This window comes from Gouania willdenowi, chromosome 9 (genome assembly GCF_900634775.1).
Source record: "Gouania willdenowi chromosome 9, fGouWil2.1, whole genome shotgun sequence".
In the NCBI taxonomy this organism is placed as follows: domain Eukaryota; kingdom Metazoa; phylum Chordata; class Actinopteri; order Blenniiformes; family Gobiesocidae; genus Gouania; species Gouania willdenowi.
In genome coordinates this window covers 21,323,291-21,349,076 of record NC_041052.1, presented here as the reverse complement: position 1 = coordinate 21,349,076, position 25,786 = coordinate 21,323,291, and the positions used below count along the sequence as shown (strand labels likewise).

The window sequence follows — 25,786 nt, the reverse complement described above, 5'->3', positions numbered from 1 at the left end:
TTATATACTATATATTCTTTTTGGCCCCTCATAGCGTAACGTATATTTTATTTAATTTATTTATTTATTTTTAACTTGTCTGCACATGCTGTCAAAGGTCAACACTACAAGAAGTGCAATAATTTTGAGACAGCAATGCATGTTTTGTGATTGCAATGAGGAGAGAGTCAAAGCAGGAAATGGAAAGGGTGGGGAAGAATTGATTATTTTAAAGTGAGGGTGAGATGTGACGTTGTCGTAGAACATATTGTGCTTATTGTGTTGTGTGATCGAGCCAGTCTGGTGACAAGTGTGAAGCTGACGTATAATGGTGGTGGCTGTGGGCAGAAGGAAGGAGTGAGTGGTAATACTTACAGCAGGTATTTGGGATCAACGTGTCTAAAGTAAAGCCCAGTACGAGTTTTATCCCACATCCCAAGGTGTGCCAGTGCATCGTAGACCAGTGTATGTGCAAAAACCGCTACTGCAAACCCTGGCGCCACCCCAGGCCCGCAGATGCAGCCAGGCCAGCAGAAAGAAAGAGTGGGGGCCAAAGAGCCCCAGGCTATATATATATATATATACTCTTTTTTGCCCTTCATATACAGGTGCTGGTCATAAAAAAGTTGATTTATTTCAGTAATTCCATTCAAAAAGTGAAACTTGTACAACAATATACATTCATTTCACACAGACTGACATATTTCAAGTGTTTATTTCCTTTAATGTTGATGATTATAACTGACAACTAATGAAAACCCCAAATTGAGTATCTCAGAAGATTAGAATATTGTGGAGAGGTTCAATATTGAAGACACCTGGTGACCTGCAAAGGCTTTTAAATGGTCTCCAGTCTAGTTCTGTAGGTGAAATAATCATGGGGAAGACTGCTGACCTGACAGTCGTCCATAAGACGACCATTGACACCTTGCACAAGGAGGGCAAGACACAAGAGGTCATCGCTAAAGAGGCTGGCTGTTCACAGAGTTGTGTGTCCAAGCACATTAACAGATAGGCGAAGGGAAGGAAAAGATGTGATAGAAAAAAGTGTACAAGCAATAGGGATAACTGGGCTCTGGAGAGGATTGACAAACAAAATCCATTACAAAAATGTGGGGGAGATTCACAAAGAGTGGACTGCAGCTAGAGTCAGTGTTTCAAGAACCATCACGCACAGAGATAAGACATGGGTTTCAGCTGTCGTATTCCTTGTGTCAAGTCACTCTTGAACAAGAGACAGCGTCAGAAGCGTCTCGCCTGGGCTAAAGACAAAAAGGACTGGACTGCTGCTGAGTGGTCCAAAGTTATGTCCTCTGAGTCTGATAGTACATTTTGTATGTCCTTTGGAAATCAAGGTCCCAGAGTTTGGAGGAAGAGAGGAGAGGCACAGAATCCATGTTGCTTGAGGTCAAGTGTAAAGTTTCCACAGTCAGTGATGGTTTGGGGTGCCATGTTATGTGCTGGTGTTGGTCCACTGTGTTTCCTTAGGTCCAAGGTCAACGCAGCTGTCTACCAGGAAGTTTTACAGCACTTCATGCTTCCTGCTGCTGATGAACTTGACGGAGATGCAGAATTCATTTTCCAACAGGACTTGGCACCTGCACAGTGCTAAAGCTACCAGTACCTGGTTTAAGGACCATGGTATCCCTGTTCTTGATTGGCCAGCAAACTCTCCTGACCTTAACCCTATAAATCTATGGTGATTGTGAAGAGGAAGATGCGAGACGCCAGACCCAACAATGCAGAAGAGCTGAATGCCACTATCAGAGCAACCTGGGCTCTCATAACACCTGAGCAGTGCCACAGACTGATCGACTCCATGCCACGCTGCATTGCTGCAGTAATTCAGGCAAAAGGAGCCCCGACTAAGTATTTTACATGTTCATATTGTTCAGTTGGCCAACATTTCAAGAAATCGTTTTTTTTTTTTGTATCGGTCTTAAGTATTATTCTAATTTTCTGAGATACTGAATTTGGGATTTTCATTAGTTGTCAGTTATAATCATCAAAATTAAAAGAAATAAACATTTGAAATCAGTCTGTATGTAATGAATTAATATATTATACAAGTTTCACTTTTTGAATGGAATTACTGAAATAAATCAACTTTTTCATGATATTCTAATTTTATGACCAGCACCGTATAATAAATGATATAAAAAATAATATTTAGAAATAAATAGCACAACATATTTTCTACTGTGGCATCACCTGACTTGAGCATTATCCTCGAGGACCAGTAGACCTGCACCCCTCTCCAATCTGGCTTCCCAGTGCTACCACAAGAACCTGCTGAGGACACAGTGGAGAGCCCAGGTTGCATTTGAGCTTCTTTGCCCCTAAACTTAAACTTAAATGCCGTCGTGGGGAGCTGAAGAGCTGGTCAGTAAGTTATTTAACTTAGCTTGTCAGGCTGGGACGATTTATCAATCAATGACATTAATACGTAGCGTTACAGATTGGGAAAAGTGCTTCTGTCTGCACTGCTGCTTACCTGAGACAGGTTCAGTCTGTTTAATGGATCAAACTGTTGGTTTAGACTGGAAACCACATTTAAAAACCAAATAGAAAACGTGACGTGACTACTTCTATCTCTTTATTTATGGGAAATTTATAATTATGATGAGACTCGCTAATGAGTCCAGGTCATACCACTGTGTTACAAATGTAATAAATCTAAAGGAATTTCATTTTATTAAAATTTGAATAATTTTTAACTTGTCCCAACATGGAGAAACATAGTTCATGTGTACTTAAAAACTGTTAGTGTTTAGTAAAAAAAAAAAAAAAAAAGTGTAATGTAATTTCCTATGAAATGTTACAGAAGAGATCTTTTATCTTTTTAAAAAGCAATAATTCCAAAGTAATGCCCTGCAGAACAATTTATATTGTTATTGTTTGTTTGAAGGGAAAAGCTGAATAAAATGATTTTTTGATTTTCATCTGAAAGCATATTTTAATCAAGTGGTTAAAAAATATTGTTCGGTGCAGCCCTATGGCAGATGGCTTTGTGAAATGATCATGCACATACCAAACCATGCATGTTGAATGAGATATGATGATATGCATAGCATACAGTATGATGTGAATAAGATGGAAAGAAGACCACGAAGAAAGAAGAATAGAAAAGGCAGGAGAACAAGAGAAGAGGGAAAGAAGAAACTGTATACAGGTGATGAAAAACAAAGTTAGACCATAAAATTAGGTGCTCAATAGTTCTGATTAGGAATATTAATATATCTTTATTAAGGCAAAACATTTAGTTAATCTTCTCTGTTCTTATTTTATGTCTGTAGTTCCATGTTCCATGTTTTGCAGGAAAAAAAGAGGAGAAGAAGGACTGGACTGTTGGCCAGTGGTCCAAGGTCTTCTTTTCCGATGAAAGTAAAGTGCGCCTTTCATTCGGGAATCAAGGTCCTAGGGTTTGGAGGAAGACGGGTGAGGAACAGAACATTGCACCCCAAATAATGACTGACTGTGGATATTTCAGCCTAGACCTCAAGCAGCTTGGGTTCAATCATTTCATTTATGGGCCCTAAATTCATAATCTATGAAAGTTTAACTTTTTGAATGGAATTATGGAAATTAAACAACTTTTCCATGATATTCTAATTTTTTGGTAAGGGTCTGTATGTGTCCTTTTTTGATTTGAGCACCTGCCCCTTTGGATGTCTCTGCACGAGCCTGCATTTGAGCATTTAATGAAAAAAGCAGCCGTATGAGCAGAGGGGGACAAACAAACATTGACAATTGTTACTTTTGTCTTGACAGTTACTCGGGAAAATAACAACAGGATTATTTCCAAACTGAAAGACTGCTATTTCAAACTTCAGGATGTGCTTACAAGACTAAATGATCAGTTAAATTATCAGTATTATCACCCATGAAACAATAAACAACTTTTTTTATACCATAAAAGTTTACCATTCAAGTAAATGCACTTCCCAGCAGCAAACATGTTGATGTTGTCTCAAACTACATCACATATCAGTTTTTCAAATGTCAACCGATAACACATACTTTTGTGCTGCGTTTTGTAATGGTTCTCTCCTTCACAGATCCCCTCCCCACCAACCTAAATTTAGGACACATAATATACCGTATTTTTCGGACTGTAAGGCGCACCGGATTATAAGGCGCACTATCAATGAATGGGTCTGACTGGGTCTATTTTCATACATAAGGCGCACCGGATTATAAGGCGCACCGGACTATAAGGCGCACCAGTTTGTTATTATTATTATTATTATTATTAAGACGCATTAAGCAAAATAAAATAGTCAGATAAGTCAAACTTTATTCAACTCATTAAAAATAATTCTCAACATTGTTCAGGTTTAACACATAAAATACAGAACAATACACTCACTTTTTCTGTTAGTATGTTAAAGCATAGTAGTTAATTTCATATATAAAGCGCACCTGATTATAAGGCGCACTGCCAATTTTTGAGAAAATTAAAGGATTTTAAGTGCGCCTTATAGTCCGAAAAATACGGTGTTTCTTTATGCAATGGAAAGAACAGGCTAAGCCTACTTTTAATGTGATGCCCCACTGGATGTATTCCACAAACATCATCAGTGCAAAAATAAGAATACTCAAAATGTTTTAATAAAAAGTGCAATATTCTTTTATTTTGTACTGGTACAGTGCCCATTGTAAGTATGTATTCATATAGTGGGAACATAAGTAGAGTTGTCAATTATGGCCAAATGAGTATGTGTTTGAATGTTGGATAGAAAGAGGTTTACATACTCTATACTCTGTAGTGTTATAAAGGGGTATATATGTGGGTGCAAAGTAAAACAGCGTGTGGGATTTCCCTGGTTTAATTCGATGGTACATGCGCATGATAAATGTTTGTTTTTTTTCACTAATTTTTATAATTTCTACATTTGGCGTATTTTTCTGCAACGTATGTTTTTTTTTTAGTCGTGTATTTTTTTTTTTGTAAATTTCTGTTGTTGTTTTGTGCATTTTTTGTATAATTATTGTTTTTTGTTGCCATTGTCGTGGGATTCTGGAGTCATTTTGTGTATTTATATTATTTGCATGCATTCAGCATGTATATCTAAGGTGCGCATTTGGTTATATAGCAAGTGGTGAAAATATCAGCCTATAAATCCGCCCTTTCAACCATTGCCCGCCAATAACTCCCGGGTCCCGTCTGTCCGGTCTAAACAGCAAACGGTAGGGATGTAACGATTCACTCAACTCCCGATACGATTCGATTCACGATACTGGGTTCACGATACGATTCTCTCACGATTTTTTCATTTACAAAATGGGACTGTAGACAAATTTTTTTTTTGGGAAAAAAACTAGAAAATACTGTATTATTTTCCTTTTATTTTTCATTGTCAAAAGAATTCCTTGATGAACTATTCAAAACAATGCAATTTAACTAAAAATAAATCTTGAATGAAATAAATAAAGGAATAATACAAATGAAAATGAAGCCTATTAATTTAAATTCTGGTTCTATAATAAACAATGCAAAACTGCATAATAGTTCTTTTTCTTTTAAAAGTGCAACTGAAAATGTATTTTGTGCCTTAACGATTGGACTTAAAAAAAAAAAAAAACGTCATTGCACTGATTTACGTCATATTTGTTTGGACCAGCAGAGGGCGCTGGTAACCCAGTGGTCGGTTGGCATGCAGATATCTTGCAGTGAAGAAGAGATGCTATGCTAGCAGACAGAGCTAATAGAAAAACGTGACTTTTACAGATATTCAAGTAATATTACAGATATTCTTTCGGTGCTAAAGGGGTAATAAATCATTTATTAACATATTTAAGAGTAGAAGGCAGCCAGAAAGAAAGTATTAGCAGAATCCGCCCGCTGCCAACACTTCCGGATGGCGCCCTCTGCTGGTTAAAAAAGTTCTGCGATTCAATTGTCAGAAAATCGATATCAACCATGATACCTATGAATCGATTTTTAACTGCCTTACGATTAATCGTTACATCCCTAGCAAACGGTCAAACAAACATGCAAATAAACGTTTTGAAACATAATCACCAAATGAGGAACAGTCAAAAAGTATGTTTCCTCAGAGAAGTCCACAGGAGCTCAAAACCTGTGAAAGAGCTTTAAATTATCTTCCTCTCTTTCACTCGTTTGCCTGCACGCAGGTCTGGTGCTACTCCAGGTCTTTAGCTAGCGATCGGCTCTCGCCGCACACGTGACTCTAGCTCACCACTGTGATTGGCTCTGGCACGCACACGTGACTCTAGCTCACCACTGTGATTGGCTCTGGCACGCACCGGAGCGGAGGAGTGAAATAGATATAGATTGTGCGCTAGCGCCCCCTCACACTGAGGTCAAAAACTGAATAGGTTTCACTTCTGGGTGAACAAAATAAAATTAAAATAAACGTTTTGAAATGACCAAATTACTCCAAAATAACGGATGCACACACAAAGTTTCAGGTCGAACAGATACAGCATCTGGGAGATACTCGCTCCACAAACACGCACGCACACAGACCTTTCTTGCATTATAGTACAGATGTTGTCTCAAACTACATCACATATCAGTTTTTCAAATGTCAACCGATAACACATTGGCTGATATATCGTGCATCTTTAACTAAAAACTTTTTATTCATTTCAGTAAGAGAAAAAAATTACAATTATGCAATTTAGAATATAGGCTAAACAGTGCGTAAACGACACATTCCTGGAGGCACAATAGCAAGTCGAAGTTGTAACAAGTCAATAAATATGTATGTATTTTTCCAAAGTACAGTACTTTAGTGGCTTAACAGGTTTTACACCCTTTTTTTTGTTGAAACAAACAAATGAAAACAATCTCTTTGATTTTCAAAAGTACATATAGGCTTAATTTGCCTAATACTACAGGTGTACAGCCTGCAGGGCTTTTAAAGTTGGTGTGCACCAAGCTCTTTTGAATTCATGACAATAAGCTCCCAGTATCAAAAACCATCAAGGAGTGGTGGCCTCGTGGTTACGGACGCTGGCCTTGTAATCCGAAGGTTCCCGGTTCTTTTAAGAAGCATTTGTTTTCATTTTAGTTCAGTACTCCAACTACTAAGCAGTCTCTGCAAGTGTCTTCAGAGGTGTTTTTTTTTTTTTTTTTTTTTACATTCCCCCTTGATGCTGTGGAATGTAATTAAATTTAACTCTACTGTAGCACTGAGAGGATGGAAGTAGTAAAGTAAAGTAACTGTGGGGAAATATTACTGTCATGATTACTCAAATAAAGTGCAAGAAAAAAAATTAGAGACTACATATGAATAGAAAAACAATACAAAAAGTATAAAGAATATAGCTACATATTCTTATTTTAACACTTATCCTTTAATGTTGTTACTTACTGTATTAACACTAAATAGTCTGGGAATTTCTGTGGCTGATTCCAATTCAGATTCTCCTGCTTATCCCTCATTTCATTACTGAGAGAATATACCTATTACTGAATTATATTGTGTTTTGATATTCTTAAAAAGTGGCTTGGTTAGTTTGGACTCATGCAGTGTTTGGTGTGTACCACCAGGGGGAGCTGATGGTCTAAATAGTCACTGAAGTCTGCATCCATCCATCTATCCATCCATCTATCTATCCATCCATCCATCTATCTATCCATCCTGGTGGCTTCTACAAAGAATTCAAGTGTGCTACCCAGGTAAGATGCCACTGCTGCAAGTAAAGTAAAATACTTTTTCTATGTGTTAGTATTACATCCTTGTAACTGGTAACAAAATAACCAAGTCACATAAAAATAATGGTTTAAAACATTCATGCAGTGATAGACTTCTAACTTCATTCTGTTTTTAGATGGATCAAAAGACAAAAATAAATAAACATGCATCTCCGAATGCGTCAGCATACAAAGATCCATTGGACACATTTACAATATCATCTTTGAGGGAAAAGTCTAACAGCTCCTTATTCTAAAATAAACTTACTGAGCATTAATGCACAAAGCAATGAACATATAGACATAAATGAGTGACTTTGGAGTCACAGAATAAATTAGAGCGGCGCCTGTGAACCACAGTTAAAGGTGCAGTCTGCAACTCTAATAAAAGTGACTTTTTGTCATATTTACTAAGGCTGTCACTATATAAGGACGGCTTTACATGAAACTAGTAGTTTGTGTGGAAAAAAAACAGACTCATTGAGTCCCCCCTGCTGCTCCTGCAGCCTTTGGCAGATTGTCAGAATGCACCACGACCGAGCAAAAAGAACCAATCAGAGCCAGGATTGTGTTTGGTGGGCTGTCTGACAGCTGTTGCTCACAGGCCCCGCCCCTAGCTAGGTCTCTGACTTTCTTACAGTGTATGGTCTGGAGGAGTAGAAGATGGAATTGGTGACTTTTCTGTTTGAAAGGTAATTACTGCTGCTTGATTTACATTATGTTTGATTTGTAATTGTTACACTAGATCTCTGTGGTGCTTGTGATGTTCATGTGCACGCAGCAGCCTCCGTGTGGCTGCTGTAAGTGACACTGAGCTGAGGTGTGTGCACATTGACAGAGAGAAGCGCTGCAGTAATATGCTTTTACCAGAGCATGTTATATTACTGTGATGTTGCTGTCGGACTAACGTTAGCTTGTTAGCTCTTCTGAGGGAAGGACTTTGGAAAGTTTGGAGGCGGGGCAAGAGAGCAGCGGGGAGGGAGGGGGAGAGAGGGATCTGAGTGTTGCGGACTGCACCTTTAAAGTGCTGGACTATATAAAACTACTGAATAAAAATGACTAAAAAAGAAACCGAATATGCATAAATTGCTAGAAGTTTGTTAGTTCCTCACATCAGAATAAAAATAGGGTGACATTAAAGTTCATGTCCATGTAAACACAGACATTACTCTACTTTCAGCAATACACTGTTTCTATAGCGGTGTCTGGTTGATTCATTGATTTGAAGATAAGTTTTCCTTCCCCTGTGTTTTAACTTTCAGGATACACACAGTTAGACTGGGTATTGATTTGCCAGACTTCACAGAGAATTGTGCAATGGCAGAAGAACAGAATAAATGTTGTGTAAGCATTAACCTCAGTTGACAACAGCTTGCTTTAACATTAGCTCTGTGACAGAGTCCATTCAGATTGGGGTTTCCTTAACCATTCAGATAATGGAGGAATCACTGCCGTGTGTTTCCTCGATGGCTTCTGCTGAGACACTCTTTGAGGTTCCATTCTCTCTCAACTCTTACCATGTGTCGGAAAAACTCGGCTTCGTCCTTCCCGACCCTCTGGTGGGTAGAAACTCTTGTGTTTTTTTTTTGTTGGCTTTTTTGTTATTACTGCTCAGGCAGTCAGTGTAGCACAAGCTACTAGACGTAGAGTGTAAACGACACATTCCTGGAAGCACATTGCAGATCAAAGTTGTAATGAGTCAATAAAAATTTATGTATTTTTCCAAAGTACAGTACTTTTGTGTCTTAATGGGTTTCATGCCCTTTTTTTTTAAACAAACAAATGAAAGGTCTTTTGAATTCTGAAAGCTGTTTGAAAAAACAGTGAAAACATTTTCCAAGACTAATGTTGCTATACATAGTGTGGCACTAACCTCAACAACAAATGCCATTTAAAGGAAGAACTTCCTCCTTACTACCAGCCATGGATGGATATTGCCCTGCGAGTCCCAGAGCTAGTGCATTCTCATGAGTTACGTTCCCACATTAACAAGGTAACAGGGGACAATAAAGTATAACGCAGAGCTCAGTGTGCTTATGTACTCACACTTCATGGTTAATATTCCTCCTGTCCAGATGCCGTTGCTGAGCAGCAAGTTTCTGCAGAGACACAGAGAGTTACGGCTAGCTCACCTGGCCCTCGGTATGATGACCATGGGTTACGTCTGGCAGGAGGGAGAGAACGACACCGTTGATGTGAATATTGGAGTTCTTTTGTTTTGCATGAACATGACTTTACAGACTAATAGTTCTTTACATCATAGTGGTTTTAATCTACTTTATATCAGATCCTGCCATGTAGCCTGGCTGTTCCCTACTGGGAGGTCTCCCAGCGTTTAGGACTTCCTCCAATTCTTACCCATGCAGATGCAGTGCTGGCTAACTGGAAGAAGAAGGATCCAGAGGGGTGAGTCCCCATTATTATCCCCTCAAAGATTCAACTCACCTCACGTCAAGAGTCAGTGACAAACCTGCTCTTTTTATGTCCCAACCGGTCAGGCCTTTCAGCATGGAGTGAGTACGACTTTATCATTTATGTTTAAGACACGTGACCACATTTTGTACACAATGTTTACTGAAATACTGAAATTCCAAAGGAACCTAGAGCTGCTGGTCACTCTACCAGGAGGGGAGAGTGTTTGGGGATTCTTCATGGTCACTCTGTTGGTGGAGTTGGCTGCAGTTCCTGCACTGAAGGTAAAAACTGATCACAAATATTCTTAAATGTTTGCCATCCTTTTCTTTAATCAATTAATACATTCACAGCGATTACAAATACTGCATATTGCCTAAACGTACTAGCCCGAGTCAGGCACAGGCCTCATTCTGTTACCGTTCTTAATGTTTCCAATATTTCAACTTTCCTGAAGTTACTCGATGGTTGTTGATGTAAAATTTTACTTCTGATCTGAGAAAAATAAAAAATCAACGGAAAAAAAAAAATAAAAAAATTCTTATTGATCGTTATTGGCACCCTGTGTGTAAACTCAGACGCGTTCACACCGGCCTTCTTTATGTAAGTTGCTTTAACCATGCCAGGTTTCCTTTCCTTGGAAAGTCTGCTTTAATTGGCCCGGTTTGAATTAACATCTGTGCTTTGGTGCAGATCAAACAAGCAGACTCTAGTCCGAATGCTGAGGATGGTCTCAGCACCGTGGCAAGCAAAATCTAGCTCACTTTCTTCCCCATGACATAGCCCAGATGGACACAAAACTTCAAGCGTGTGTAGATGGTTGTAGAGTCTCACAAAAAGAACAAGGTTGGATGGCAGTACAAGGTACCAGAGTCGGGCAAAGATAGAAAACTGTGATAGCACTGAATAAGGGTCTGTGATGCGAAGTGAGGGAATAACCTAAATATAAAAAGCGCCAAATCAAGATTGTAATGACCATTTAATGGGTGTACTATATATGTTTGTGGGTATGTATGTGAGCCACTTCCGTGACATTGGTTTGCTGCTTGACGTGGTGGTGGTCAAATGGTTTCTGACCGCAACGCTACAACATTGCAACACTACAATACCACAAATACTGCTGAATACTGTGTGAAGTGCAGAGTTTTAAAGGTAAACTGTTGGACACATTGGTTGCAACAAATAAAGGGAAAATAACCTTCATCTTGAAGTCGTACGTCCTTTACCTCAACTGACAGTGAAAAGGTGTACATGGTGGGTGCATCAGTCACTCAACCCTTTAATAGCCCGTCAAGGTAGCCAAGTACCAGATTTGGCTATTACAAAAGTGTTAGAATTATCTGTTGAAAAGCCTTTTGAATTTTCTTTTAATGTTTGATTCAAAGCTTTTTGTCGACATGTGTTCCTTTGATGCAGAACATTCCTGTTGTGATCAATGGTGTCAGGAATGGTGATGCAGAGATGGTTGCTTTAGCTCTGGAGCGTATCGCCGAGTCTATAGAGGAAATGAACGATGCTCTCAAACTGATGCATGGTGACTCAGACATAGTTACTGAATGTTATACATTTTGTCATCAGAAAAGTATGTTGATTATTGTTTTTATCCCAAGTGTACGTGGAGCCTTCAGTCTTCTATGGGGTCATGAGGATCTACCTGTCTGGGTACTGACGTGTGTTACTTACTTTATTAGTAACCTTTATGATAAACAAACCCTGCTTTTAAAGTTGATACTTTTCACTCATATAGGTGGAAAGACAACCCTACTATGCCTCATGGCCTGATTTATGAAGGAGTCCAGATGGAGCCGATGGAGTTCTCAGGCGGTAGCGCTGCACAGAGCAGTCTGCTGCACTGCTTCGATGAACTTCTGGGTGTCAAGCATGAAGAAAATAGTGGTGAGGTTGCTGGTAATTTCTCCAATAACATCTACGGTTAAGTCTGTGAGATGAAAAGTGACTCCACCTTAATTCTCTATAGGTGCTTTTCTAACTCGAATGAGGAACTACATGCTACCTGCTCACAAGCAGCTGATCCAGGACCTGTCTTTACAACCCTCCTTGAGGGCCTTCGTCCAGCAGCAGGCCAGCAATCCTCTGAAGGAGGCGTTTCATCTTTGTGTCACCAAGTTGCTGGCTTTGCGCAGTTACCACATCAATGTTGTCAGTCGCTTCATCACAGTACAAGCTTCCCTTGCCCGACAGATGCAAGTCCAAAGCCAGAGATCTAAAGCAGGGGAGATGATCAGTAAAGCACCCAAAGCACTAGAGGAGCGAGGCACAGGAGGCTCCAGTATCATGACCTTCCTAAAAACTGTAAGAGACCACACTAAAGATGCCTGTTTGTCTGAGACAATGAAAGAAATAAAGCACTAAATGTTAAGAGCTGTCATCACTGTACAAATATCACTTAACTACCCAGAAAAACAACGTCCTTTTCTTTTCTATTTTCTTAAAGAGGGTTTGGAAGCAAAGGACCAAGGCATCTACAGCTTAGTTTTACCCTACTGATGATGCATAGTTGCAATTGTAATTCTGTCTAACATGAAACTCAGTTGTGATTGTTTATCTTTGATAAAATAAAGTACATCATTATTCAAACCATCTAGTCTATCTACAGGACCTTCCATTATCGCTTGAATTCAAGCCATGACCCAAATCAAGCAACGCTTTCAACTTCTAAAGTATATTTGATGGTACAAAGATACTTACTGTAGAGACATTACATTATATCATTATTAGACGACCTAAAACAGGTTGAGGATCAACAAAATTACAATTACCGGTATTATTATATTCATACTGAGAAAAATCGAGACATACTGTAGTTTAGACAGTTTTAGTAACTTCAGCCTTTTAGACACCATCTCTTACAGTACAATCACATTGTCACTTGTTGAGACCCCCTGCCTGTATGTATGCATGTATGTATACTGTATATATATATATATATTTTTTTTTTATTTTTTTAATTAAAATAAAAAAATGAACAAAGCAAAAAAAAAATGGCCCAGGCTTTCAAATAAAATAAATACCTATGTTTTGATTGAAGAAATTACAAAGAACTCCTGACATATATTTGACACAATATAATTTTGTTATGGCTATTAAATATTTTCTAAAAGAGCAAACATAAAACAGAATGAAATTAAAAATGTATAAATTGAAAGTATAAACTCAAATTTCTCATGCCACAAATAGTTTTATTTATACACACTATTTATTATATCAAATTTAGAGTATTATGGTGTGAATAATTGTCAAAGATCAAAGACATTTACGTTCATACTTTTCTTTTTTTCTTTTGTCACTAATAATTAACTTATAAAACTTCATTAATTCATTAAAAAAAAGAAATGCAACCTTTTAAATAATTTTTGACTGGTTTAAAAGCAAATCATGCAATAGTTTGATCAGGTAAACAAAACAAAACATTGCAATACCCGCTTTGACCATGGCTAGGCGCTAAAGAGACAAGCTACATTTCATAAAATATCATCAGTGGGCAACAGCTATTTGTATGTTTGTCTCCAAAATATATTGAAACATGAAGAATCATCAAAGTGGAATGTGTCTAACATCCAAGATTATAATCCGCTTTTGATGCACTTTCAACACAAAATACATCTTCATAAACACACAAAGCACAATGTTGGACAGAGAGGCATCATTTATCAGAGCGGTTACCTCAGTTCTCCTGCCTGCCACATCCAGCCCCCACATGCCCCGCCACACTTCCTGAACTGAGAGAGTGTGGAAAGCCCGGTGTGATGAAGGGATGGATTGTGTCGTGAACACCTCATGCTGTGTAATCTTCACTTTTTCTGGCTCATCCGCTCTGGTGTTTCATTACAATAACAACTCCTCGAGATCAGATATGCGACACTTCCCCAAACCTGAGCAATTGACGTCACCTGAGAGTTTGACACAAATGTAAGTTAGCACAAAAGACATTAGTGGTGCAAAATAGGCAGAAAACAGATGAACATACAATTCAGACAGAAGTAACAGATTAAATCAGTCAAACAAAGGCACGGCAGAGTGCTTGAGAAGTGATTTCTTCACTGTGGCGAGGAGGCTAAAGGTGAACAGAAACTACTTGGGGAAAGGAGACAGATGGGTGTTTGAGGATGGGGCACAAACAATGTAGTCACATCCAAGTGAACTGATTAGAGTCCTTTTCCACAGCCAAAGCAAATAAAGTCTTTCCTTACAACAGTACATGTAAAGGACTGCCTGACAACCTCGAATAAACACAGGCACTCTCTAAGGATGTCTTTTTTTTTTTGTGCTGTCGCCAGCTGAAGTTTCACCACCGTTTACCACTGTTGGAGTGTAAACACCTGTGTTTGCAATGCTTTTGTAACACACTAACAATAAGGTTTTTAAAACATTGATCAATATGATTTTTGTGTTTTTGGTTGAGTTTGAAATGCTCTAAAATAATAAACTACAATGTTTGTGCAGAGCTAGACCTTAGAAGCCACAAAGCAAATGCTTGACTGAGTAAATCATATATACTCAGTCAAGCCATCATGGCAAACGACATCAGGAGTGACATTAGTTTTTAATAAAATCTGCCGGAACATCCTATTTTCATCTATTGGAGCTGGCAGAGTTACAATTGAGTGTTTGCCTTTTGGTTAGACAGTCGGATCACTGTGTCTTGGTGGTTAACCACAGGATGTCCTGGATTTGGTTACTTTCTGAAATGATGATGCTGCTCCTTACGTAGAGCCAAGCAGTCTCAGGACTTTTTCTCACCCTGTGGATGTGAGCTGTGGATGGCGACTGGGAGGGACTGATTGTCTTTGGCCTGCACATGGCGGGTGTAGCTGGGAATTATTGGCAGTGCAAACAGCACAGTGTATGAAGGGGTGTAACTCATCTTCCTTTACCTATCATTAACAAACATTTGGGTGAATAATCCCATTGATCGGGAGCAAACTATTTTTATTATAAGTTTTGTTGAAGGATGCATCACCATGAGGTAAAACACAGATAATTGTTTGTGGTTTTAACTTGAAAAACATTTTAGGTTTTTAAGGTTTGGTTTAATGGTGATAAAGTTGGACACATTGGCCTTCATTTATCAACCTTGCGTAAAAACGAGTGCAAATCTGTGTCGTACGACAGGACCAACGTGGGAGTTATGAAACGTTCGTATCTGACCAATCCCAGCGTACCAATGATCGGGTGTCGATAAATGCAGCGGCTAAATTTGATCATCATTAACACGTTGTGCCCTCAAATATTCCAGATTCGGAGGCCCCGCCCACTGAGGTCAAACAAACATTGGCAAAGAAATAAACATTTCCGAGATGAAAATCAGCATTCTAACAGCAGATGTCAAGAAAAACAAGATGTGCTTTTCGATAGTGTGAATACTGGATTTAAAAAGCTCATGTTAAACGCTCTGTGGAAGAGAATAAAGGAGGTACTGAACAACGTTTCTGTATGGGAACGGACTCAGGTTAAAGTTTGAATAAAATTCCCAATAACAGCACATTATGGTTTAAATGAAATGTTTCTCATCCACAGCCTAAAAGCGTAAATCCCTGATAATTGATCAAGACAGTTCTTTACATTTAGACGAGCCAGGTTGACGAGTGTGAACCTCAGATCTGAATGTACGAAAAGTTGATAAATGAGGGCCAATGGGTGCAGAAGTATCACACCAGCTTCACTGTACTATCTAAGGGATGCAAGGTTAAAGGTGCAGTCCGCAACTCTCAGATCCCTCTCTCCCCGCTGCTCTCTTGCCGTGCCTCCAAACTTTCCTCCCTCAGAAAAGCTAACAACTAACGTTAGTCCGACAGCAACATCACAGTAATATAACATGCTCTGTTAAAAGCATATTACTGCAGCGCTTCTCTCTCTCAATGTGCACACACCTCTGCAGCAGTAACAACACAGTGTCACTTACAGCAGATCACACGGAGGCTGCTGAGCGCACATGAACAACACATGCTCTACAGAGTTTTAGTGTAGCAATTACAAATCAAACATAATGTAAATCAAGCAGGAATAATTACCTTTCAAACAGAAAAGTCATCAATTCCATCTTCTACTCCTCCAGACCATACACTGTAAAAAAGACGGCACTCTAGCTCCAGGAAAGGGGTCGGGACTGTGAGCAACAGCTGTCAGACAGCCCATCAAACACAATCCTGGCTCTGATTGGTTCTTTTTGCTCAGTCGCGGTGCATTCTGGCAATCTGCCAAAGGCTGCAAGAGCAGCAGGGGGGACTCAATGAGTCTGTTTTTTTTTACACAAACTACTAGGTGCATGTATAGTTGTCCTTACATAGTGACAGCTTTAGCAAATATGACAAAAAGTCACTTTTATAAGAGTTGCAGACTGCACCTTTAAATGTGACACTTCAGAACATGCCACATTCTTCTACAGCTTTGTGATCCATAGTTCCTTTACTGCTGTGCCTTTGACCATCTATAGTCATTTTGCTTCTGACTCAACATGCTTGAGAGGCAATATTTCTCGTGGTGTGAAGCATTAAAATTATGCTGCTAATAACTTGTGCCATAATAAATAATAGTGTATAATACCTTTCAGTTGTAATTTGTTTAACTTTTACAAGTCAGCTGGCTAATCGTATACACCTTTATAGTTCAGCTCTTATTGTTGTAGGTACATAAAGGGCGTCTGTTCAATGAATGAGCGTAACAAATCACCATGTGTTTTTGGAGGAAGATTCTCTGATCCTACAACCACATCCATCCACGCTGGTGAATCATCTTGATGGGAAGGTTTTCACAGCACTCTCTCTGAACATCAGCCAGAGCAGCTGATGTTCACTTTGTAGTGGTTTTCCAGATTGAGCTGTCAGCTCTCGGTCACAGTTTGAAATAACATCAAGCTTATGTTTCACCTTTCCCCTATGTGTCATATCATTGTCTTCAAGACTGACTTCATCTTCGTAGATTGCTCGTGCGGTCTGTTCGAGCAGGTCTGATGCTTTTGATGTAGTCATCCTACAACAACTTTATCACTTCCTCCTGAACTGACTTGACTGAGATGCTGTGCCCACATGAATACAAAGGAAACGCTGTCATGTTCACAGCCAGCATTAAAGGGTGCTTTTAAGGTGTACAGTTACTGTTTTTACAAGTGTTTATTATCTAGTAAGACATCATGTCCGACCTAGACGTCATGTCCAAGCTTAAAATGTGCATTTCTGTCAGCCATTGGATCTAATGGATAGTTGTGTAATACAAAACAGTTATCTGCAGCAGGTTATTTGGGGGAAATTTGTCAATTTACTCAAATCACACTACTGCAGCAATTTGGATGAGTCACTTCCGTCAGCAAGCATTTTCAGCTGAATGTTTCCACTAAGACCAGGTTATGGACTCATCACTGTGATGTTTTTGCAACGTGGCCTTGGATGAAAATGTGGAAAATACTCTTCACAGGTAAACATATGAGTATCTTTAAAGGAACAGCAGGCACACACACAGTTTAAATCAAGAGGTGTACAGGATATAGCCACATTAGCTAAGGTTAGGATTTTAGCCAAGATGCTAATCAATAGTTGTAAAAATGTTCACACAATTTCATTTGAATTATTTCATGATTGATTGTACTGCACAGCTCTATTTGAAGCCGCTGTTACATTCCATCCCCACACATGGTCAACGTAGACCGTTCATTACTGGAATGCAAATTAAATTAGATGCAGTTTTGTAGGACGATAGAGAACTGTGAGACCCAACTAGGGTTTTTTAGAATTCATTTCAACCTCGAGTGACAGTGTCTTGCCCGTTAGCAAACAGTAACCCGGTTTGAATACCTGGATATCTCTCTGTAGTCAACAGTCAAACCTCTACAACTGCAGTGAAGGTAGAAAGGTGCTATCACACCAAGGTAATCGATTAAATGCTCAGTCTGATCAAAATAATAATATATTCCAGTAGGTTTTCTCTCTTTTTTAATTCGCTGGCATTGTTTTGGTAAGTATACTTTTGCGATGGCTTCACAGCTTATGGACCTGATGTGAGGGGACAAATGAAAGGCACGTCGGCCTCTCTCACCCAGTTTACTGTGAATGTACCCACATGCTGACCCAGCACTGAGCCCCAACTGAGCCATTCCGGCTCGTTCTGACCCAGAACGGCTCACAGAATGTGGAGGCATGATTAAAAAGCTGCCAGCAGCTTGAATTCCAGTGCTATATCACATTGCAGCTTGACTGAAATTCTCTCACATTTAGATTAGACTCAATAAAGGGTTTCCAGCAACAGCTCATCCACACATTTTTAATCTGACAACTGGTAAAACAATACCTGACATTCAGAAGGTTTTTCTCACCGGATTAGCTGCAGCCCACACACGTCAGAGCCTTTTGTCTTAAAGGTTAACACAACTTTGAGCTGTGTGACGGGGATACAGCTCAACCTCTCTCAACTGCTGACTCACTGCTGCTTCTGCCAGGTGTGAATAAGACAACAGCATGATGCCGCACTGTTACTCCCACACATGCACACACATGCTAAAGTATAAATAAAACCATACATGCATGTGCAGATACAGCCTGGCGTTGAATCTTACACGCATGCACAAACACTACATCTGCATATCTGTGTGTGGAAAAGTGTGTACTCTGACTTTCTCCACTTGGTTTTTCCTCAAATGCCACTGTATTGTCCTCCTCTCTCACTCTGCTGATTGACTTCCTCTTCCTCTGAGTTGTTGTTAATGTCACCTTCGCTGCTGGCACCCAAACAGTCAACATTATCAACAGCTTTTCATCTGGGTTACAAAAGTACAGGAAGTTTTCCCCAGGGTCTCCTGCATGGAAAAGAAATAACCCTAGCCCCCGGTCATATGAAATCGTACAGAGACACTGAGTGATAAAGGCGCTGTAAATAAACTCAGGGTTGATCACATAGAGGCCCACAAAGATAATAGAGAGGAGATAATGTCCACACTGGCATGTTTACACCTCTATATTTATCACTAATAAAGACTGAAGTTGAGTGATATGCCAAAAATCTGAATAAGCAAACATCAGTTGGTTTAATATGAGAGAATCAGTGACGTGCCGTGACCACTAGGGTTGGGTAGGCACGTTGCAAATCGAGACCACCAATGACAATTTCATATGTTTCTGCTGGCAAGTGTTAATTCAACTCAAATCAACTTTATTTGTATAAAGCAATTTCCAACAAAGTCAAAGTCTCAATACCCTTATGAAAATATAAAATTCATAATAAGAAAGAAAAAACCCAACAAGATCCACATGAACAAGCATTTAGCCATCTAACAAAATCAACATCGTAAAACACCATTAAAGAAACAAACAATTATTTAATATAGCCTCCAGGCAGCTCTCTACGCTACCTTTGGACGTAAATGGTTGTCATCTTGGGGACCTGACTGCGCATGTGCATACACGTAAAACCACGCAATGGGAACGGAGGCAGAGGAGCAACGTGCCTTTGGGAGGGGGCGTGGCCCCCCGAGTGAGACTGTGCAGCTGTTCCAGGAAATAGCGCTGTTTAGTAATTTGGGCTATGAAATGCACAAAATGCTGACACTTTCAAACTTATAGGTACTGTAGGCTATTGGAAATGGAAAAATAAGTAATTTATAATTATATTATAATTAAAACAAATGTTAGAAATATCAATTCACCCCTGGGTAGGCACTGCCTACCTTGCCTAACCTGATGGCACGGCACTGGAGAGAATAGCCAGTGTATTAATGCAAGTAAGAACATAAGGGCTGAAGTTAGACAATAGTTTGAGGGCACATGTGTCAAATGTAAGGCCCAGGTACAAAATTTGGCCAAACCCAGAGAATTAATTTTTTTACAAAGAAAAATTTAGAGGGAAATCATAACCTGGTTGATAGTTGAACCTTGGATTGAAGGGGAGCAATGTGGTTTTCATCCTTGTCTTGGAATTGTGGGTTAGTTTTCTACCCCTGTGAAGGTGCTGGAGGGGTCATGGTTGTTTGCTTTGTGGGTTTAGAGAAGGCTTAGACCGTGTACCCCAAGGCATCCTGTGGGGGGTGCTTGTGGTGTTTGGGCTGGCTGGCTATTTACTAGGCACCATTCAATCCCTGTACAAAAGGAGCAGGAGTCTGGTCCGAATTGCTGGCTGTGTCGGACCTGTTCCAAATGCGGGTTGGACTCTGCTAGGGCTGCCCTTTGTAACTGGTTCTGTACTTAACATTTATTGAGAGAATATCTAGGAGGAGCCGGATGGTGAAGTTGGTCAAGTTTGGGGTTGAGAGGATGTCATATCTGCTGTTTGCAGCTGATATTTTCTTTGCTCCATCGATCACTGACCTCTAACTCTTGCTGGGTTAGTTTGGGCTGAATGTGAAGAGGCTGGGAAGAAGGTCCGTACCTCCAGGGCCAGCGTTTTCAGTTGGATAAAGGTGGATTGCCAACTCCAGGTCAAGGGAGAGGTCTCATATCAGGTGGAGGAGTTCAAGTATCTTGGGATCTTGTTCACAAATGAAGGCAAGAAAGAGATAGAGATCAACCTTCAGACTGGGGCGGCATCTGCAGTTACAGGTATTTGAAAGCTTAAAGGAGCATAGGGCAGGTTTAGAGAAAAAATAAACATTCGTTTGAAATTTTTTTTAATGCTAATGGGTGATGAAGCGCTCTAAACCAAAGAGAACGAGTAAACATATTTCTACCTATTGCCTTGAAAAGATTGTGTGATATATTTTGTACTGCTTTTCGGAGTCTGATTTTCCCATGCAGTTCTGCGGACGTGGAGTCAAATGATGCTGATGGTGACATCAAATGACGCTGGTGCAGGTTCACGACGGCTTGGAGAGCTGTCCCAATAAACCGGAAATAAAAAAAAATGTGAAGAAGATGGCTTGGAGACAAGCATGGTGGACTAAACTACTGTTTAGTTCCACAGATGCATGCAGAGGCATGTGCACAGGGCTTGCAGTAAACAGTCACATGAACGGAGAGTAAATAAATAATCGTGTTACAGTTGGAGTGCGGATAGGGCTGCATTTTCTTGTTTGAGTCTCTCAAAGAAATAACATATGTACTATAGTATGTTTGTTTTAGTGGTAAGCACTGATTATATTAACAAACAACTGTTAATGTCAACGTCAGATCAGCGGGCACAGTGCACACAAGACACCCATCTGATCTATTTACATAATTCAAGTATCAAAGATAATCCAGGAGGGACTCAGAATAGAGTTGCAGCTCTTCCATGTTGAAAGTAGCAATCTGAAGTGATGCAGGAATCTAGAAGGAGGCCTAGTGAAGGCTCTCCTCGGGAGGTGTGCTGGGTAGGGCTAAACAATTTTAGGAAAATATCTAGATGCAATTTCTCTGGCAGATATTGCGATTTCAATTCAATTCAAATAAAGCTTCAGTGCAATTTAGAATGTACAGTAACTAGGGGTGTAACAAAATAGTTAACTCATGATACAATATGAAATTTGACATAGAGCTCACAATGCCAAATACTCATGGTACGATATAAAAAATAATTCCCAATAAAGAGTAACAAATCTTTGTTGAAAACAATTTGACTGCGAAAGTGTGACTGTGTGGGAATAGTGTCCAAAAATGCAGCTTGAAATTTTCAGCACCCCCCTGTAACTTAAAGAAGAAGAGAGTTCCTCAAATTTAGCAGTGTTATTATTTATGATGTTCTACCTGAAATACCATACAAAACTCGATACATGTGCTTTAATATGGGAGATAGGCTTTAACATGGAAAGAAACACTTTCTGTCAGTTGTAAATCACTAAGTTAGACAACAGGTAGGATAGCATAAAAAGGCTTCATATAGTATTCTAATATCTAATATCTGTCTTGGTTAAGCTAATAAACAATTCTTCGATTCATTCCTGAATTTAACAATAAGCCATGTTCACTTACTTTCTGCAGTTTAGAAAATAGGTATAGGGACAAATAAAGCTGTGGTGCTTGGAAAAGGGAACAAGCTGATGTTTTGACATTCAAAATTCAAATGGTTCGATTTCACACACAAAAAAGTACTAAAGGGCACTGAATAGTACATATGCAGATAAATACTTGTTGATCAGTTGACCTGGGAAGTTATGTGGTTCAAACCTCTAGCCTGAGGTTGATCTTTTTTTTCCCCACACATTTACTTTGAACATAATAAAACTATATTCATAATCAAACTATAACTTATTAATTTACCAAAACATTTTCATCTTACGATAAGAAAGTTGTTAAGTAGCTATAAATAGGTGCTTGCCAAACGTACTTATATGCTGTTTCATGTGATTATATTTAATTTATTAGAATTCAATTGTCATTTCTGGGGGGAAAGGGGGGGATTTTCCTTCAACTCAAGAGGCCTGATCTGTATTGTCATGAGGAATTATACTTGAAGTTAAATATACACAGTAGTAGCTTGTGGAGAGCGATCAGTGTTACATTTGTACAATTATATCATTTGGTCTACTGCAACATAATCAAAAGCTGAAACTTGTTAAAGGAGCCTTTGTGAGAAGGTTTACACAAAAAGAACATGTGCTACTGATCCAAAGACAAGAGATCCAGATGTCTGCGTGCACTACGTGAGTGGTTATAAGTGCTGTACAATGTATTTAAAAAAAGAAAATAAAGATACAACGATTTTCTTGAATCAGTTCAAATCTAGTTTTACAGAATTTGTAAGCAGAAGAGCAGTGCTGAGCAATACAAATGTTTTTACTTTGTTTTTAGTTTTTCCTCACAAGTTTATAATTCTTTAGCATTAACTTTTGGTCTTCTTCTACTCTTTTACAGTGAAGGTTGCTGATGGTGTTTCTGTGCTTCAATAGGGAAAATATCCCTCAAAAAGTTCCCGTAAAACTATTCTTTCTTGTGTAAAAAAGCATTTCTGGCCGCAGCTAATTCTAAAACATTAAACAGATTACAGTGTCACCCGCCCATTGCAAGGAAAGCACACACACTCGCTCACTCTAACAGACAACAGAAGATAAAAAAGTTCTCTCAACTTTAGAGACTTACTGTATATTGATATCAGAGTTGCAAGCTGCAGCAGACAAGAAAGAGACGAGTGTTTATTGGCACAACAACAAACACAGAAAGCAAATCCCTCACAGCAGGAGCTGCATCTTCTCTTTTCTGCACCAGTTTTGAAGCAAGAAAAGTTTATAAAAAGCGATTATCCTGAACAGAACAAACTGACCCTGTGGTGCACTGTGACTTCTTCAAAAATGCTCTAAAGTTCAAAATTGCTGTTATGAATCCATCCATGGATCCATTTTCTGACTTGTTTGTTCCTTTTTTCAGGATAGCGGGGGTCTGCTGGTGCCTATCTCCAGCTGTCATTGGGCGTTATCATTGCTGTTATGTAATAAAATCAAAGTGAAATACAAAATGACATTCCCAAACCTGTTGCACAAACACGTATTTAGTCTACTAACTGTCAAGTAGATCTGTCTCATTGAACACCTCACTTCCTAAAGAATTGAATGACCTGTCCAAGGTAGCCTGGCGAAGCCACACCCACTTCCTTACTTTTTATAAGAAAGTGGGTCTGGTGGTGCAGCAGTCTCTGCTCACTTCCTCGCTCCAGAGTTGATCGAGCCAATAAGAGCCGAACAGGAAAAAACGTCATATCCCGTGCGCCAAGCAGTATCAAAACAAACATGGCGGCCAACACGGAGAAAACATTCGAAACTGCGCTCTGCTTTTCTAAAAAGACCTAGATATATCTTTGAAACCACAGCAAGAAGAGGCTAAGTCTGTACCGTACTACACGCTGTTTTTGTCTGCTAGCTCCATTTAGGAAAAAAAAAAAAACACTCTTGCCGCGCTATTGTCGTCAGGTCCGCTCATCATTTGATTGGTTGCACAGCGCCAAGCCACCAGAACTCAAACACCTGGTGAGCGCTTCCAGACTAATCGCTGAATGAATAATACAGGGAGAGTAGGATGGGTTCCAGACTATGTCAGAGGGGTTGAAACATCTAAAATAAAACAACCTCCAGGACATTGTGTCCTGGTGTCGTCCCAATAGACAGGCAGATGTACTTTTATTGAGCTGATTATCCTGCAGCACACTGAACTGTTGTTAGTGATGCTGGGGTCTCGAGACATCAACAGTGTTGCTGTGCATTGTGTCTTTCACAAGGTTTGAGAATTTCTGCCTGGCTTTTAGCTCTGCACATGTTTGACATTGTCCCAAAAAACTAGAAACAATTTGACCAATTAAGCCTGAACCTTATTCAACAATGGCTAATGTGCTTTCACAAACCCCAAACAAACCAGGCTCATTCTCAGTCCATTTTGAATCATTTTGGCTTTCAACAAAAGGGAACACTCTTATTAGCATGTTTGTCACTGATATAAAGAATAATTGTCTTTGCGTCAGAAAAAGTAAGACAAAGGTCTTGGCCATAAATGGAGAATTGCACCATATCCTACTTACAGCTACATCCTAACAAACCATGTGCTGATTCTGATACATTTAAAGTCCACAATCATGTTCAGAAACACTTTTTGATATACTGAATGAAATGTTCCTACCACCCTGAGAGTGGTCAATACATTATGTATTCAGAAAAAAGAACCAAAAGAATCAGTAGCTGCTGGAATCCTGTAAACTCTGACCCATCCCTGCCAAAAAAAAAAGAACCAATCAGAAGCCTTCATGTCTTGTCCTGCCCACGCCCCCCCTGTCGCTCCCTTCTCTTACGTGCACACTAATCACGTGACACTGTTCCTGGAAATATTGAGCACAAATGAGGCATCTAAAGAGCCTGATAATGAGGCAGAGGTAGCTGTCTTTATGTTGGACAGCTCATTATTTGTTTTGCTTTGAGGGGATTTGTAATTTTTACATCAGATGCACATCAAAGCTTGTGGCAGCGTGCGCTTTGGATGGAGCTCTAATGCTGCATTCACACCGGATGCTTCACAAAATGTCAGTACATCCAGATTACATACAAAGTCAATGGATAAATGTGTCCCAGATGCAAAATCTTTCCTGTGCGGTGCGATCCGCACGTCAAGAGCGTTGGCCGTGTGAGCGCGCTCCCGATTTTACGCATATCCGCACATTCGCAAGAGCTGAAAATATTGAACTCCTGCGACTGTTTCGCATGACGAAAGCCAATCAGAGTCTTTGTTGACAATGACGTCAGGCCGTCAACACGGACACCGCTCTGTTCACCCATTCAACCATGGAGTAGAAGCTGTGTTTGACCACCTGGAGCTGTATGACACAGCCTTTATAACCGAGACCGGACTAGGAAGGATTTGGCATGGAGGAGAATCAGCGAGGAGGTGGTAGTAGCAGGTAAAAGTTATCGCTGTAGTTTTCATCTTTGAAAGTTGGCACTGAGCTAGGATAGCATTAGCCGCTAATCACACCGGCTTTTTACACTGGTGGTTTATGTTTATGAGAGGAGAAAAAGGAGCACAGCTCCTCGCTTCAGCAGGTAATGAAACTACTCAAAAATGTGGTTATTGTCTGATCCAAGGACCACATTAGTAAAATGTATGTCAGAGTTCAGAATAATTAATGATTTGAACAATAATACAGGAAAGACTTTAATTTGGTAATTGTTTGTATGTTGCAATGAAACAAGACAAAGATCTGATTTTTAAACAATTTTAGCAAACAAGAGACAACTGAGGATATTTATTGTATTTTTGTGTGTCTTTGGAGTCTTTTGTGCATTTGTTTTGGGGGCATCAAAGTATTTTCATATAAATCACATTTCCTGTTGTGTTG

At 39.5% G+C, this 25,786-nt stretch overlaps 1 protein-coding gene across 5 annotated transcripts; it reads left to right on the top strand.

Moving 5' to 3' along the window:
• The first annotated feature begins 9,006 nt into the window (after nucleotides 1-9,006).
• On the top strand, nucleotides 9,007-12,561 carry ido1 (indoleamine 2,3-dioxygenase 1). 5 transcript variants are annotated; one of them, XM_028457498.1, is made up of 10 exons: nucleotides 9,007-9,204; nucleotides 9,543-9,638; nucleotides 9,721-9,840; nucleotides 9,933-10,051; nucleotides 10,144-10,158; nucleotides 10,242-10,341; nucleotides 11,474-11,591; nucleotides 11,668-11,719; nucleotides 11,805-11,953; nucleotides 12,036-12,561. In XM_028457498.1, the coding sequence occupies exons 1-10, from the start codon at nucleotides 9,082-9,084 to the stop codon at nucleotides 12,428-12,430; spliced, it is 1,287 nt and encodes a 428-aa protein (XP_028313299.1). In that variant the 5' UTR covers nucleotides 9,007-9,081; the 3' UTR covers nucleotides 12,431-12,561. The 5 variants fall into 5 exon arrangements, with proteins under 5 accessions (XP_028313299.1, XP_028313301.1, XP_028313297.1 ...); XM_028457500.1 differs by lacking the exon at nucleotides 10,144-10,158; XM_028457496.1 differs by having other exon boundaries at nucleotides 11,474-11,727.
• Nucleotides 12,562-25,786: the final 13,225 nt, after the last annotated feature.

What these genes read in the sequence shown, in the direction of transcription:
- ido1 (XM_028457496.1), top strand. Translation starts at nt 9,082, where the DNA reads ATGGAGGAATCACTGCCGTGTGTTTCCTCGATGGCTTCTGCTGAGACA. An exon ending in GAGAGAACGACACCGTTGAT is followed by an intron (nt 9,841 to 9,932) that starts GTGAATATTGGA and finishes ACTTTATATCAG; the next exon opens with ATCCTGCCATGTAGCCTGGC. An exon ending in CTGCAGTTCCTGCACTGAAG is followed by an intron (nt 10,342 to 11,473) that starts GTAAAAACTGAT and finishes CCTTTGATGCAG; the next exon opens with AACATTCCTGTTGTGATCAA.